Genomic DNA, 18269 nt, shown 5'->3' on the forward strand with positions numbered 1-18269 from the left:
AATAGTATTAATTAATAGTATTGTATGAGTAGTGTGGAGTGGAGGGTGCTTGGTGCACAGTATTATAATAAAAAGAAGAAGAATTATACTTTTACCAGGTGTTTGGTGTGGTACCTGAGGGTTCAAGAGGTCGATATCAACCTCTACTGCTACAATATTAACACATACAGAATGACCTGTAGCTGTTTTACAGAAATACACAACATACAAAAAGCCTTAGTGACAAGTCTAATGATGCTGACTGAATAGAACAATGAGCAAATATTTGTCTTGCTCAACTCCTGACTAGTATTTATCGGTAAAATTCAGCACAATTATTTTTGGCAGGAATTTGCTTTGTTTGACTGTGACATTGTTTTCCAGTCTATCATAGGGCACATTCACACTCAGTAACTTTTTTTATGTCAACAAATAACATAAGTGGCATGACCTTGGGCTGTGGGAAAATCCCAAGAAGATGTTCCTTCGGTTAGAATTTGAAAACAGCAAACTCTTTATACTTTATCAATCTGTTCTTTACTAACATTTCAAGAAATACACAAACAATAGTACTGTGAAACAGCAGAGCCAAAAACATGGGAAAAATATAGAAAGGAAAAAGTATAAAAGAAGATAGAGAAGATTTGATATAAAATAGAAAAAAGAAAGGATTGTGCTTAAACTGATATTAAAATTGACAAATGGAAACTCCAATGTGACGATGTGGGTTCTGCTCCACGCTCCCATCTTCCTTCCCAGGAGCCCTTGAACCCGACACCATCGGTAATGTCACCGATTGGCTAGGCAGTGAGGCACAAACAATGAAGCAAGGGGATGGTGTAAAAAAGTGCCAAGTGCTTTTATTAAAACAGCAAACAAAACAGTGTTCAAATAAATAAGTGCAATGCTCCACAGTTCCAATAAATAGTCCATAAAAACAAGTGAATGGGTGGAGGTTAAAAAACACAATAGAAAAAATTTTTTTAAAAACAACGAGGTTAAAACAACAGCTGGAAGCAGTCTCTTTAAAAACAAAGCCCAGTGTCTTCCTACTGGTGATTCCCCTGCTTCTCCACTCCAGGCTATGGACCAGAGGAACCACCCAGCCTGCAGCTGACCTTCTCACTGCGTTCTCCTGCTAGTCTGTTTGCCTCGCCGATCCCTGGCTCCAGTAGGTTTAACCAGACCGTGATTTGGGCTTACCCAATGACCAGGGCGCTCATGCTGGGGGTGTTAATTTCCCAAGTCCCAACTCCCGTTGCCTTTACTGGCCTTATGTGGCAAGCCATCCTCCTTCCGGTCACTTCCGCTCCTCAATATGCTCAGCAGGAGTGACCACTACCAACTGCTCCCGGGGTGCTGGCCAAACACCCCACAAAGGCTCACTGTCCAGCTGCCCGCGAGCCTGCACTTGCTCGCTCACTCTCGCTCTCTTGCACCGGCTATCCTCTCCCTGCTTCCTGCCTTCTTCTCCTGCAACCTCCGTTCATCTTTTCATTTCTTTCTCCTTCCTCCCTTCTAGCCGCCTTGCGCTTCTATTTATTATGGGGACATGGATCAGATGTGGTAATTAGCAGCTCCCGGGAACAATTATGGATGCGGATGACTCCTCACCTGTGCACTTAAGTGAAGATCGCCCACATCACAAATTCCTCGGGAACCACTCGGCCACACACACACCACGCCCCCTCGCTAAGCCACAACTGCGGCGATTATTTATTTAAAAAGTGGTCTTCTTGACATGAGCTGTGGATCCGCTACACCACACTCCAGAAAAGAGATTTCACAAAGCAAAATTCATGGTTATTATAAATAGATTATTAAGGGCTAAGCAGGCTGTCCTGAGAAAATTGCTACTTTCTCAATGGTGATATTGGGCAGACAGAATAGACATTTATTATGGAGCTCCTGGGATTTCAAGTTTACAGATAAGTAGGTATTTCCTAGAGCTTAATATGTAATTGGAAACTGTCACATTAATAAGTTAATATTCAGAATCAAATTTAAAATGTTGTAATTTCTCATGTCTTTATTATCTTGTCTTGTAAATGATATAAAACTTTTTTTTTATAGAAAAATATGCAAATGAAAAGTGTGCTCTTCTCAAGGACCCCAATGGAGTGTTTGCCAGATGCCACTCTCTTGTTAATTATGACAGTTATATCAAAGTAAGTGACTGAATTTTGTTCAGAAGCATATTTTTAGCCTTTAGCAAAGATTCATCCCTCAAAATCAAATACTTTTGAGGTGTGACTACTTATTTATATATTAAATTAACTTAAATTAAAAGTTGAATGGCAAAAATATGAATGCAAGTTTCACTTTGCAAATATACAAACTGAAAAGTGAAAGGCATCATTCTCAATATCCTAAGGAGTGTGCTTGTTGTAAGCCTTCTCTAAGTCCAAATTACACATGCAGGTTGAACCAGTGAACTTTCACAAATCCTCAAATATCTGAGCAACAAGAAAGAATCTGTCAACAGTTTCACTCGCAGAAATAAAATTGCATTGTTTCTGCTTTCACCTAACCATCAATTACTGAATGAAGTATCCAGTCATTTTTTGGAAACTGAGAAGTATGATACATGGATCACTGGAAAACACCCTTTGTGACTTTTTTTTTAATATGGAGAGCATTATCTCTGTGCGTGAATTATGAGATACGGTCTCAACTTTTCACGTCGAATATTAACCACAACACTCATGAATCTCCAGTGTGCAGCATTTCTAGGTAAATCTAATTCTACTCATTGATTGACCATTCTGTACTTTCTGAAATACAGCAATGATCTTAATAAAAACAAATGTACTCAACCACAGCAGATCCATGCCTTCTTCCCCTCCACTGCTACATCATGTGTATATAAAAGTCAATGATACCACAAAGTTTAACAGTTCCATGCGCTATGTGAATGCAGCCTAGGTGACATTCTGCATGCTATTCTTGATAAATTGAATTATTTGTTAAAATCTCTGTATAATATGAGACAGGGTCTCTCGAATTATTGTGAGTGACTGAAAAAACCAGGAGATAATAACATTAACCGGAGTAGTAGTCAGTGCCAGGGAAAAGGTCAAAACTGGGAGATCAAAATAAATCGAGCAAGTAAAGCACTAAAGTCCAAAGTCAAAGTCGAAAAGGGTACATGAAACAAACCTAGCAATTGACCTACTTGAAAAGAAAATTAACTATCACTAGGGCATGTGTTATTATTATTATTTACTTGCACCATGGCCATATTTATATCGGGGTATCCACTGACATTATCAACATGACAAATTGTGATCATATGTACCATCAGTTGTAGTGTATACAGCTTCCCTCAGGCACACTTTTCAAGGGTTGTCTAATCTGGCCATCTGGTTTAAAAGGAACCTGATAGAAGAACCAGTAGCTCCAGTAGCCTCGGAGCATGAATATTGCGAGTGAACATCCAAAAGTGTTTCTCAGGTCCATAGACAACCCTGAAACAACAGGAAGAGAGAGCCAGTTTCTACTTGACTTGAGAAACTCACCAGATAATAGGATAAGGTCTGATGAATTTCAGACCTAACTTGCATGAAGGCAGTTTAAGCCATATGTTACTGCTCACAAGCCACAGCTTCCATCCTACCTGAAACATCAGATGGACAATCTGTTACTTGTACATTGAGCCACTAGTCCAACTCACGGACTAGTTATTGCACAGTGTATTCAGAAATTTGGACAAACACTCAAAAGGAAACATACCCAGGTAGAAGTTAACGGCATGTTACGAGAAAGTTCAGCTAAAAGCAGAGCATATACCAAGCTGGACTTCAAAGAGTTAACAGTGCATCATAACAATTTCTCCAAATCCTGATTAATTCTCAGACATAAACCATTACACTCTGGGTGATAACCAAAGGTTAATTTTACATCAATCCCCACTTTTTTTACAAAAAAATTCACCAAAAACATGAAATTAATTGAGGTCCACGATCTCAGACAATAGAACTAAGTAAACCTTGAAGGTGAAAAAAGTTCCATTAATATAGTGAAATGAGCAGCCTTTGGAAAACTGGTCCATAATGACCAAATTGACAGTATGACCCATGGAAGGAGAAAAATCAGTGATAAAATCAACCAATACATACTCCCAAAGATGAGAGAAGGTCAGTCAGTGGGGAGCAACTGTCCCCATCTCATACCAGACTGAGGCTTGGCATGGCAGCACACTGCACAAACAATCATTGAAATTCCTGACATCCTTATTTACCACCAGACATATCATTTTAGAAACTCCAAAGATTATAAAATAAACGGGTGTCCCAAGAATGGGAAGGGATGACCCCATTCCAAAACCTAATTTACTACACCTTGGTAGTATGATTACCAGGATGATATGTGATCACAAAATTCAATATGCTAAAAAACAGCATCTAGCAAACCTGTCTCATGTTTAAACATTATGCTGGCATTTAAAATATATTACAGTTGTATGGTCTGTGATTATAGCAAATTCAAGGGTTGCCACTTCCAGCCAGTGATGCCACTCCTCCAAGGCAATTTTAATCACTCACAATTCTCAGTCATCTACGATATAATTCTGTTGAAGACAATCTCTTAGAATAAATAAGGTCAAGGATGGAAATTTCCAAATTCAGAAAAATTTTGGGATATTACAGCACCCACTCCAACACTAGATGTATTTACTTCAACCTGGAATGGCAGTGAACAATCAGTGTGTCTCAAAATAACTGGAAACTTAGTCTTGTGCTTCTGAAGTCTAAATGAACTTTGTGACACCCCTTTTGTAAGCAAGGTAATAGGTGCCATCAGAGAACTGAAATTGCAAATAAATCTGTGGTAGAAGTTTGAAAATCCCACAAAACATTGCTTCAGCTTCAGTTTCCAATGAAGGATGACAGACTTTTTAAGGTCCATTTGAATATGTGAAAAACTAATATAGTAACTTTATGAAACTCACAATCAAGCTTGACAATTAAATGGTTAGTTCATTTTTGTGAATAAATTTTTATTGAAAAGAATAAGGACAATACAGAAATAAATGGGATTGACACCAGTCAAATCAGGATAGCTGCCTAATAACATCATAAAAAACTAATCTCTTTATCTTGACAGCTCCCCTCACATTTGTTTTTCCATACTTGGTCTTAGAATGATCTCCATGGTATGTATTTACCATTTTTCAACCATTGACCCTTTCAGATGACTCCCAAAGTTAGGGAGGAACATTTGCAGCAAAGGCATTTTTAGTTTTTCCATGGGAACACTTCTTATCATGTCTGGATCTCTTAAGTCTGTGTGAATGATGCTCCATTCTTCTGAAAGAGCTCTTTCCCAAGTGGTGATGAGTTGACAGCTCATGCCCTCTTTTTATTTGAGTATTCAGAACATATAAGCTGTAATCAAATGACAAGACTTCAGAATTAATTATTGACCTTTGGTAGTTCACTCTCATATGTGCCACCCCATAAAGGCAAATGTACCATGGGAAACATTATGAGGAGAATTAGGTCTAAAGATTACTCTCAGTTTTCTAAGAAATGTTCACCTATTTCAAGGTTATAGTTGTATGATAATTGAAATACAATTGAATATGAGTGGTTTTGTCTTTTTAGAGCTGTATTACCAGTACCTGCAACTGTGACAATGTGAATCAATGCTTATGTACTGCTTTTGAAAACTATGCAAAGGAATGTTCTAGAAAAGGTCTGCATATGACAGGATGGAGGAGAGATCAGTGTGGTATGTGCTTTTATTTATTTATTAATTTGTTTTTATAAACTGTCACCTATTTTTTCACATGATCCTATTAGTTTGCCATAGTTAAACAAGAAGGTAACTGGTATATTATTTAAAGATTCCATATATAGACAATCAAAAGATAGATAGATAGATAGATAGATAGATAGATAGATAGATAGATAGATAGATAGATAGATAGATAGATAGATAGATAGATAGATAGATAGATAGATAGATAGATAGATAGATAGGTTCTCACACACACCATGATCTGAACACACACAAGAATGACTAAAAAGGAAGAAAATAAAGAATGAAAAACTTCTGACTTTACATGGTCCCAGTGAGGCATTATGCAGCCATGTTGCCATTGTTATAACAGAATTCCGGTAGTGTTTCTTGACACAGTTCTGTTGAATAATTTATTGGTGTAAACTACTCAGTGTTATTATGTCAGAAAGATAGGGGTAAAAAGTAACAGAGTACAATAACTTTATTACTGTACTGTACATTTTTCACATATCTGTTACTTAAGTAAATTCATCTGTGGATACGTTTGTCTTTTACTCCACTGCATTTTACAGCAAATATCTTAGCTTTCTACTCCACTATATTTCTACACGGCGATGTGTTACATTTTACATTTCACATAAACAGTTGATTCTTTCTAACATACTCTTTTTAGTGAATCATGGGAATCGATTCAGTAGAGCTCCACAGGAGTGCCAAAGCACATGTGTGAAGCCGTCAGCCTTTTTCATATAGAGCAGGGTTTCTTAAGCATGTTTGTGATGGTTGTTAAATAATTGAATGATAAAATTAACTACGTTTATCCAAATGTGAAATCTGTATAGCGTGATGAACTGTATGCTATTTATTGTACTGTTTGAAGCAGTGCAGTATGTGAAACAATGCTGTTGACGTATGACAAAGAGTTTTTGTTCATGAAAATATAGTAAGTATTCACACCTCCCATCGGACAGCCAGAGAAACAATAAAACTGAGAAGACTGATGGCAAAGACATGTATAAAAAAGGGGAACAGAGGAGGAAATGGCCTGCTAGCATATGAGATGAAGGGACCGCAGCACTAGTTTCAAATAAAAATTACAGGTGCGGGCGAAGGACGTGATGATTTTCTGAGTTTTGTGAGGTTTGAGTCAGTGGAGATCAATGTATATATAATGCAGGGGTGTTTCAATAGAGTAAGGGTATATACACTGTATAGTGCCACAGCATTGTTTTATGCTAAATGAAGTTTCGGTGGCCATAGACAAGTGGTTGATTGTCACCTTTTCAGCATACAATGCAATGAAAATCTTAAACTGAGGTGCAAAGAGTACTTTGTATTAAGATTAACATGCCTTGATGAGGATGAATTCCTTTTGCCACCCTATAAAGTAGTTTAATAAATATCAGTCTACTGGTATTGTCAAAGACGTATTTTTTTAAACTACTAAGAACTGGAAGAACACTAGAAAATATGCATCTGACAGGCAGTTTACATTCAGCACTATGTTAGTCAGAAGAGTTAAACATTTCAAACTGAGCTGATGACTGAATTATTCAGCAGGAGTTATCCTATTACCTGTATAAAGTACATGTAGTGTATGCTATATATTTTTAATGAATAATTTACCTTTTCTAGTTAATTAAATTAAATACCAGAGTATTTTAAACTAATTAATGTTTTAACTACTTCATTCCTTAACTGATGTCATGAGTCAAATGACAAAGATAATTGACCTTTCATAATATGCTTTCAAAAATCATCATATTCTAGCATCACTCCCCAAAAAAAGTCTTTCTCTCTGCTTTACTAAACCTTAAACTGAGCATTTCCACTGGCAGTGATACACCCCAGAAATCAGTTCCTGTCTTGAATGATAATAGCTGTTTTAGCTTCAAGCCCCAGGTGCTCTCTGTGTGGAGTCTGCATGTTCTCCCCATGTGGGTTTCCTCCTGGTGGCCCAATTTCCTCCCACAGTCCAAAGATATTCAGGTTAGGTGGATTGGTAGTTCTGAATTGGCCCTAGTGTGTGTGTGTGTGTTGGGTGCGCTCAAACTGTGACGAGATGGCATTCTGTCCAGAGATCATTCTTGCCTTGCCCCTTTATAGTTGCTGGAGTAGGCTCCAGGTGCCCACGTGTCCCTGCTCTGAATAAACATATTTAGAATATTGATAAACAGAATATTGTTTTCCCAATATGTTAGTCTCCCACTTTCTACTTTTAGTAATATCCATGTGAGAAAATATGCTTGAAGGGAAACATAAACTTTAACTTTTTTATTACAAGTATATGGCCACTGCTATTTGTCTGTTTATGACTCAGTTGTCACTATGATAATAATCCTCTTCTTGGGTCCCAGTATGGTATCGATTTTCTAATTTGGGTCCTCAGATTAAAAGGTTTAGGAACCCCAGGTTTATAGGTTTAGTGCACATGCATGATGCTGTCAGCCTCTTTCGTTTAGATGTTTAAAGCACAAGTGAAAGTAGTTCCTGCCTGATTTACGATTTATTCTATTTACAGTTAAATCATCATGATACTGTACATTAACATTGCATTTATGTTAGAATTTGTTATTTACTAGCTGTCCCCCGTGGCTCCGCACACGTTGTAGTGAAGCAGGTCAAACTTTCAAATTTAATAAAAAAAAAATGAAAAAAAATGAAATAATTTATATTGAGAAGAATTTATATTCATAGCTTTCGTATCCAAGGGCCTCTTGATATACAATATTTTTGGTTTTGCGATTGGGGTGAAAATGTAGCTGTGATCTCTTTGACAAAAATGTAAAAAGTTTGCAAGGTGTCTCTGGCCAAGCGGAAGGTAGGTACGCTCCAACATCAAACATTGTCACTGTATCTGATCGTGTTCAGCTCTGACTGGAGACCATCCACCTCATGGGGAAAAGAGCACATGGCCATGATATCCTTGCCAATGAGCAGGTACCCTCTAAAACACTTGTAGCTGTGATCTCTCTCTCAAAAACGGCAAACATTACTCTTTAACAATCTCTAGATCAGGGATCTCTAACTAAAAATTGTTATTGTTTTTTATCTCAATCATCTCTCTAAGAAGGACACCCCCTACCTCAACAAATATTACAAATATGTTACAAATATGAAAGGGTTATGATTTTAGTCATTAAAAGTAATGAGGACAAAGTGTTAAAAAAATAACTAAATATTTATGTTTTTTTCATATTTCATAATCTAAGACCAGTTTACAAGATCCTGCTATATCTTGATTTATATACATCAGGTGTCAGCAATAGCATAATCTAGAAGTAGTAGTCCAACAGCCTCAGGCATAAACAACTGTATAGGAGATCAGCTTATTAGATGTATTATTTTTGCATACACATTCATGACTGCCCCTGGAAAGTCATGCATCACATTTTTCATAAAAGGGTTATAAATGCACAGGGTTATATTATAATGATGTTTTGTACCTTAATGATGTATTAACTGATTCAATAGGCTAGTCTAACACATGTTGGCCATATGTGGAAATGAGCCAAAGCTTTCAATAATGGTTAAAGAAAAGCTTTCATGCTAATGTTTAGAATCTGGGACCACAGAAGATCAAAAACAAGCAGAAGACTGGTCAGCACAGTGTCTACAATGGTGCTTTCCACCATCTACAAAGACATGTAGTGGTTCATGAATCATGAATCATTCAATAATGTTTAGATCATGCGTGTAGAACTTCATTGACAATGTCCATTATGAGTTTTGCCACTAGTATTTTCCATTACTGACTGTATCTGAATTTATGTTGGTTTTATGTAGCTTAACCTGCAGTGGACTGGCATTGCATCCTTTCTTTAGTGATGTGTTCTGCATTTCCCTTGAGCCTATAGCTAAAAGGTTTGCTCTTAGAGATGATGCAATCAATGTTGTCCTCAAATGGCATATCACTGTAAAAGTTGATGCTAAGGTGTTGGAAAGCTTCATCTGTGATAAGTGGTCATCTCTGCTGCCTGTTAGGCACAGCTTGACTGTATAACAATACATCAAGGATATTCTTTGTCTATCATACAACCTTTTGTGTTTGGCCAATTTTCAGCAGGACAATATCTGATGATACGCGAGTCCCACATCATGAAAATACCTAGTTAAAGTCATCAAACATTCCTGGAAAGCTGAACCCCTGTTTTTTTGTTCTGTCTTCGATTCCCACTATACTCCATACCTTATATTCTTTGCTGAACAGTGCCTCACTGAAAAAGCAAATGCACAGGTCACATCATCCATAAGATATAATTTGCCAACTGTTTGACTCCACTGATGATGTACAGCCGCTTGGATAGTCACCCATATGAGTTTTACTAACAGTATATGTTATGTTAAATGCTCATTAGCTCCTGTGTCTGAATCATTTTTTATTTGTCACTTCTTTTTTTATGTCAGTCCTCCATGCAGATTGAAACAATGTTATCAGCTTCTTTTATCAGAAAGTCTATCTTAAATTTTAATTTCATAATTAATGAGATAAGGGGAGCACTTTGTCATGTAAGATTGTGGCCAGTTGGTACATCTTACCATAGGGCTTCCAAAGACATATCACTTTATTTATTTTAAGAATTGTTCTTTTTTTTTCTTCACAGTTCCTGAATGCCCAATCAATCAGAATTTCTCCTACAACATAGTGTCCTGTAACAGTACTTGCAGCTCACTTTCAGGAAATGACATATCTTGCAATATGAATGTCAATCCAGTTGAAGGCTGTGGCTGCTTGGAAGGACTATATATGAATGATGAAGGAAAATGCGTCTCAAAGATAGAATGTCCGTGCTACTCTAATGGTAAAATTGTAAATCCTGGGAAGACAACAATTAATGGACAAGAATGGTGAGCCTCAGAATCTAGTTCCTTACGTATTTTTCAGCAAAATCATTCATAAAAGTGTTCCTTTTAAATATGTATTTTTCTGATTATCTGACTGCAGTGCTGGCCAAGACTTTACTGTTAAATATTGTTTTTCTTTTTAAGTAATTGTGAAAATGGAGTTCTTCAATGTACACCTCCAAGAAGTAAGTTTTACATACAATTTAATCTATTTAAACTGTTGCAGTTTAAAAATGCTAGTTTTTATGAATTCCATAACTTTGCATGTTTTTATCATTGACTTTATTTATGTTGTTTATTTCCTTTTTATCATTTAAAATTACTGCTTTCAGTTTACTTAGCCAGCATATTTAATATGGTCATCTTTTTAACATGAAGCTTAGCTGCGCTGCAAAAATGAAATCTAAACAAGTGAAAAGTTTGTATATCAAGCATTTAATAAAATTTTATTAAGCAAAAAAAAAGTCTGAGAATGGGGTAAGCAAAATTTACTTGACAAGAGTTCTTAAACTATGCTAAATAATCTTAAATACACATTTCTCAATAAGCTTGTAAATCCAGATTTAATGGCTTGATATAAAACCCTTTTACTTGCTTAGATTTCATTATTTGCAGTGCGGCAAATTTGAGTTACCAATATTAAAAAAAACAATATTATACATTTTACTGTTATGCCAATTTAAAAGATTATACAGTGTGTTGCTTTATGATTTATTTTGTTTTATAGTATGTAATAACAACAAAGCATATATAAATTGTTGGAACAACACTGCTATCCCATCTGAAAAATCATGTTCTGGTTCATCATTACCTGTAAGTTAACATTTGTTTGGCTATTTTCCCTTACTTCCAACATTTTTTTACTTATTTTCTTTTACGGCTATATTTTTTTCTCCTTGCAAAAAAATTCTAATATGGATGCATTATTGTATACACAGACCATATATACTACATGTGTAAGTGGCTGTTACTGTGTAGACGGATATTATAAAGATGATACAGGCAATTGTGTGCCACTAGATCAGTGTCCCTGTAAGTATGGAAACAAAGTCTACAGTCCTGGAGAAAGTGTTCAAAATGACTGTAATACATGGTAAGTTGAAAGATTTAAAAGATGCAGAAAGGTACATTGAGTCGAATTCAAATTATCTATCAGTATTTTTGCATTCCAGCACTTGCAATAAAGGAACATGGAGTTGCACACATCGAGACTGCCAAAAGAAATGCCAGGTTTATGGTGATGGACACTACCAGACATTTGATACGCAATGGTACAGCTTTGATGGAAACTGTGAATACAGCTTTGTTGAGGTAAGGTTGACTTTTCCATAGTAAATAAATCAGTTATACAAATACACATCTTTTATTTTTGTGGTGCCTAAACATTATTTGTGTCAAGTGGGTGCGCTTTATTCATTGATTAGTTTATTCATTCTCAAGTCAGTAATTTAGCTAAGTGTCGCAAAAGGTCCGAACCTATATCTGCAGGACACACAGCAAGAAACAACTCTGAACAGGGCACCAGGACTTCACATGTCCTGGATGAACTTTAGTTCTGATAAACTGAAGACAAAATCTAGCATAAAATGGCATGTTTCTTTCTCTCCTTCCGCCCTTCCAGCTCTAGCAGAGGTTCAGCTCAATTTTTCTAAACCACTTAAGATCAAAAATATTATAACAATAAAAATTAAATAAATACCTTGAATTGAATATAAAATACGGCAAACGTTTATATACAATTAGAAGAAAATGTTAAATGCTAAATTTACTCTATATCCAATGAAATATAAAGATTGGAATATAAAATACAGTGCAGCACTATCTGAAGTAGCATTAATGCAATGAGTTGCATAGTGTGGGGGTGAAATGATCTCCTCAGTCTGTCAGTGAAGCAGGACAGTGACAGCAGTCTGTCACTGAAGCTGCTCCTCTGTCTGGAGATGATACTGTTTAGTGGATGCAGTGGATTCTCCATGATTGACAGGAGCCTGCTCAGTGCCCATCGCTCTGCCACAGAATGTCAAACTTTCCTGCTCCGTACCTACAACAGAACCTGCCTTCCTCACCAGTTTGTCCAAGCATGTGGCGTCCCTCTTCTTTATGCTGCCTCCCCAGCACACCACCACATAGAAGAGGGCGCTCGCCACAACCGTTTGATAGAACATCTGCAGCATCTTATTGCAGATGTTGAAGGACGCCAGCCTTCTAAGAAAGTATAGTTGGCTCTGTCCTTTCTTGCACAGAGCATCAGTATTGACAGTCCAGTCCAATTTATCATCCAGATGCACTCCCAGGTATTTATAAGTCTTCACCCTTTGCACACAGTCACCTCTGATGATCACGGGGTCCATGAGGGGCCTGGGCCTCCTAAAATCCACCACCAGCTCCTCGGTTTTGCTGGTGTTCAGTTGTAGGTGGTTTGAGTTGCACCATTTAACAAAGTCCTTGATTAGGTTCCTATACTCCTCCTCCTGCCCACTCCTGATGCAGCACACGATAGCAGTGTTGTCAGCGATCTTTTGCACGTGGCAGGACTCTGAGTTGTATTGGAAGTCTGATGTATATAGGCTAAACAGGACCGGAGAAAGTACAGTCCCCTGCTGCACTATGAATCTACTCCCATCTCTGTCAGCTTGTCCCTGAGGAGCAGAGGTTGGATGGTGTTGAAGGTGCTAGTGAAGTCCAGAAACATAATTCTTACTGCACCACTGCCTCTTTCCAAGTGGGAGAGGGATCGGTATAGCATATAGATGATGGCACCCTCTGCTCCCACCTTCTCCTGGTATGCGAACTGCAGAGGGTCGAGAGTGTGGTGGACCTGTGGCCTCAGGTGGTGAAGCAGTAGCCGCTCCATGGTCTTCATCACATGTGCCGTCAGAGCGACAGGCCTGAAGTCATTCAGCTCACCATGACGTGATACCTTTGGGACTGGAGTGATGCAAGATCGTTTTCCAAAGCCTCGGGACTCTCTCCTATTCCAGGCTCAGGTTGAAGATGTGCTGTAGAGCAGTAGTCCCCAACCTTTTTGACAGCAAGGACCACTTTATTAGATGCAAATTTTTCCACGGACCGGTCGGGGGGGGGGCAGTTTTATACACAATTTACATAACATTTCTATTATTATTAAGTTATTAAGCAGTTTGCATACGTTTGCAACCCAAGATTTTTCTTCTTTTTTTGCATATAACAAAGACATATGTTTTGCATTTGCCTTTCCAACAGATTGCACATCACAAACATTAACACTGGTATCGTTTTTTTCGTGTCTGCCGTTTCTATAGGAGGGTGACAATGAGTTAAATTCCAATGGATGTTTTTCAAATGTTGACAAGCAATAAGCAAAAGGTATCACTGAAAACCACAGAAAACAAAAACATCCAAAAAAAAAAAACAGTACGAGGAAAGTTCGAAGAAAGAATTTTTTTTACAATGTTTCTGTTTGGGGATCATTGTGTAAATGTGTACAACTGAGCTGCGACCACAGATCTAACTGCTCTGTGGATGATTCATTCAAGCATTTCAAGGTCACTTCATTGTAATGAAAGCATCTGCTGAATGTACTCCATAGTAACGAGATTTCTATAGTCTCGTGTCATATGGGGAAACTGTCGGGACCATAAAAATACTTTGTTGTAATACTCTCTCACCTCGGTCTCTCTCCTCTCTCAGTGACGCTGCAAAGCCCCGCCGCCAAGCGTTCTGAAAAGTCTGAGTGAGTCTCCGTTGCCGGCAGTTCTCTCGTGGCCCGGCTGTCAGACGGCTGCAGCCCGGTAGTGGGTCACGGACCGGTGGTTGGGGACCTCTGCTGTAGAGGACTCACCAGGTCCAACGCACAGGCCTTCAACAGTCGTGGCGATACTCCATCTGGACCCACTGCTTTGCTGGCATGAAGTCTCCTCAGCTCTCTGCTTACCTGGGCTGCTGTAATTGTGGGTGGGGGGAAACTCTTTCCTATGCTGGTATCAGCAGAAGGAAGGGTGGAGGGTGCAGTACTCTGAGGTGAGAGTGGATTAGGGTGGTCAAACCTGTTAAAGAAGTTGTTCATCAAGTTTGCTCTCTCCACGTCTCTCTTGATGGTTGCACCCCACTTCGAGCTGCAGCCAGTGATGATCTTCATCCCATCTCACATTTCCTTCATGCTGTTATTCTGCAACTTCTGCTCCAGCTTTCTCCTGTAGGACTCGGAGTTCCTTCTGCATGTGCTTGAGCTCATGCTGATCACCGCCTTTAAAAGCCCTTTTTTTCTGGTTCAAAAGGCCCTTGATGTCACTTGTAATCCATGGCTTGTTGTTAGCATAGAAGTGTACTGTTCTTACTGGAACTGCAATGTCCATACAGAAGTTGATGTAGTCAGTAGTGCAGTCAACAACCTCCTCAGTGTTCTCACTATATGATCCCTGCAGGATATCCCAGTCCGTAGTTCCAAAGCAGTCTCTCAGAGCCTGCTCTGCCTCAGGGGACCACTTCCTGAATGAGCGTGTGGTTGTAGGTAGCTCCCTCACTCTTGGTTTGTAGTGAGGCTGAAGCAGAACCAGGTTATGATCTGCTTTCCCAAGCGCAGGCAGCAGGGTGGCGCTGTATGCGTCTTTAATGTTTGCATATAGTAGGTCAATAGTCCTATTTCCCCGGGTGTTACAATCCACATACTGGGAGAAGGCAGGTAATGTTTTGTCCAGCGTCATATGGTTAATGTCTCTAGAGATTAACACAAGCGCCACAGGGTGCTGTGTTTATAGTTTAGCAACAGCGGCGTGGATGATGTCACCTGCTATCTCCACGTCTGCCCGAGGAGGGATGTAAACAATAACAACGACGTGTCCAAGCTTTCTGGGCAAGTAATAGGGACGCAGACTTACGGCCAACAGTTCGATGTCCCTGCAGCAAGTGGAGATTTTGATGTTTACATGTCTAGGGTTGCACCACCTTGTATTCACATAGAGAGCGAGTCCTCCTCCTTTCCACTTCCCGCAGGTATTTGAGTCTCTGTCCGCTCTAACTGTGGTAAACCCAGGTAGCTCCACATTAGCATCTGGGATGCTAGTTGTTAGCCACGTTTCACAAAAACACAACAAACTGCATTCTCTGTAGGTTCTGACATTTTTCACCAGCGCAGCCAGTTCGTCGATCTTATTTGGTAGTGAGTTCACATTTCCCAGGATCACAGAAGGCACCGATGGCTTGTATCACCACTTCCTTACTAGCCACTTAGCCTTTAGCTTAGCCCCAGCTCTTCTATGACACGACCTTCTTACCTCATCAGGTAAATAGGGAACCACACCAGCATGGGCCTTTGTTCTCAGCACTTGAAGTTGACTACCTGAATAGACGAGTCTCGGCATGTAAAAATCCATTTCCAAGTAGTAAAAAGTGTCCAGGAAACGAGTCCACATAAAAGAAAGTGGTAGGAATGATCAGTGAGTTAGAGAAAAAGGTAGAAATATAAAGTCGTACACAGAGCTGCTGGAAAGGCTGCCACACATGGCGGCACCAAACTGAAACAACGTAATGTATTCATTTCTAATCCTATCCATCCTCGTTACACCCAGTGCAAATCTTAGCATCTTTAGCTCTGCCACTTCCAGCTCTGTCTCCTGCTTTCTGGTCAGTGCCACCATCTCCAACCCATATAACATAGCTAGTCTCACTACCATCCTGTACACCTTCTCTTTCACTCTTGCTAATACCCGTCTGTCACAAATTACTCCTGACACTCTTCTCCACCCATTCCACCCTGCCTGCACTCTCTTTTTCAACTCTCTTCCACAATCCCCATTACTCTGTACTGTTGATCCCAAGTATTTAGACTCATCCACCTTCGCCAACTCTACTCCCTGCATCCTCACCATTCCACTGACCTCCCTCTCATTTACACACATGTATTCTGTCTTGTTCCTACTGACCTTAATTCCTCTCCTCTCTACAGCATATCTCCACCTCTCCAGGGTTTTCTCAATCTGCTCCCTACTATTGCTACAGATCACAATGTCATCAGCAAACAACATAGTCCATGGGGACTCCTGTATAATCTCGTCTGTCAACCTGTCCATCACTATTGCAAATATGAAATGGCTCAGAGCCAATCCCTGATGTAATCCCACCTCCACCTTGAATGCATCCGTCACTCCTACCGCAGACCTCACCACTGTCACACTTCCCTCATACAACTCTTACGTACTTCTCTGCCATTCCCAATTTCCTCATACAATACCACAGCTTCTCTCGAGGCACCCTGTCATATGCTTTCTCCAGGTCCACAAAGAGGCAATGCAACTCCTTCTGGCCTTCTCTAAACTTCTCAATCAATATCCTCAGCTCAAACATGGCCTCTCTGGTGCTCTTTCTTGGCATGAAACCATACTGCTGCTCACTAATCATCACTTCACTTTTTAACCTAGCTTCCACTACTCTTTCCCATAACTTCATGCTGTGGCTCATCAATTTTATTCCCCCGTAGTTACTACAGTTCTGCACATCCCCCTTATTCTTAAATATCGGTACCAGTACACTTCTTCTCCACTCCTCTCACTTTCCAAGATTCCATTAAACAATCTGGTTAAAAATTCCACTGACATCTCTCCTAAACACCTCCATGCTTCCATAGTTATGTCATCTGGACCAACGGCTTTTCCATTTTTCATCCTCTTCATAGCTGTCCTTACTTCCTACTTGCTAATCCATTGCACTTTCCTGATTCACTATCTCCACATCATCCAACCTCTTCTCTCTCTCGTTCTCTTCATTCATCAGCCTCTCAAAGTACTCTTTCCATCTGCTCAACAGACTCTCCTCGCTTGTGAGTATGTTTCCATCTTTATCCTTTATCACCCTAACCTGCTGCACATTTTTCCCAGCTTGGTCCCTCTGTCTAGCCAATCGGTACAGGTCCTTTTCTTCCTCCTTAGTGTCCAACCTCACATACAACTCACCATACGCCTTTTCTTTAGCCTTCGCCACCTCTCTCTTCACCTTGCACCTTATCTCCTTGTACTCTTGTCTACTTTCTGCATCTATCTGACTATCCCACTTCTTCTTTGCCATCCTCTTCCTCTGTATACTCTCCTGTATTTCCTCATTCCACCACCAGGTTTCCTTTTCCTCCTTCCTCTTTCCAGATGTCACGCCAAACACCCTTCTTGCTGTCACCCTTACTACATCTGCTGTAGTTTCCCAACTGTCTGGTAACTCTTCACTGCCACCCAGTGCATGTCTCACCTTCTCCCTAAACTCAACCTTGCAGTCTTCCTTTTTCAACTTCCACCATTTGATTCTTGGCTCAGCCCTCACTCTCTTCCTCTTCTTGATCTCCAACGTCATCCTACAGACCACCGTCCTATGCTGCTTAACTAGACTTTCCCCTGCCACTACTTTGCAGTCTTCAATCTCCTTCAGATCAACTCTTCTGCATAGGATGTAATCTACCTGTGTGCATCTTCCTCCACTCTTGTATGTAATCCTATGTTCCTCCCTCTTCTTAAAATACGTATTCACCACAGCCATGTCTATCCATTCGGCAAAATCCACTATCCTCTGACCTTCTTCATTCCTCTCCTTGACAACATACGTACCCATCACCTCCTCATCTCCACTGTTCCCTTCACCAACATGCCCATTAAAATCCGCTCCAATCACCACTTTCTGTCCCTTGGGTACACTGTTCATCACTTCATCCAACTCACTCCAAAAATCTTTTTTCTCACCCA

General features: G+C 39.5%; 1 protein-coding gene across 1 annotated transcript in view; it reads left to right on the forward strand.

The window, feature by feature from the left end:
• Positions 1 to 18269, forward strand: part of LOC114657174 (mucin-19-like) — a 125867-nt gene that overhangs the window by 36320 nt on the left and 71278 nt on the right. The window contains exons 19-25 of the mRNA XM_051928712.1: positions 2053 to 2147; positions 5586 to 5712; positions 10329 to 10572; positions 10714 to 10754; positions 11297 to 11382; positions 11508 to 11662; positions 11742 to 11880. Coding sequence (XP_051784672.1) covers positions 2053 to 2147; positions 5586 to 5712; positions 10329 to 10572; positions 10714 to 10754; positions 11297 to 11382; positions 11508 to 11662; positions 11742 to 11880 — 887 coding nt within the window. The remainder of the gene's footprint in view (positions 1 to 2052; positions 2148 to 5585; positions 5713 to 10328; positions 10573 to 10713; positions 10755 to 11296; positions 11383 to 11507; positions 11663 to 11741; positions 11881 to 18269) is intronic.

The sequence above is a fragment of the Erpetoichthys calabaricus genome, chromosome 1 (genome assembly GCF_900747795.2).
Source record: "Erpetoichthys calabaricus chromosome 1, fErpCal1.3, whole genome shotgun sequence".
In the NCBI taxonomy this organism is placed as follows: Eukaryota; Metazoa; Chordata; class Cladistia; order Polypteriformes; family Polypteridae; genus Erpetoichthys; species Erpetoichthys calabaricus.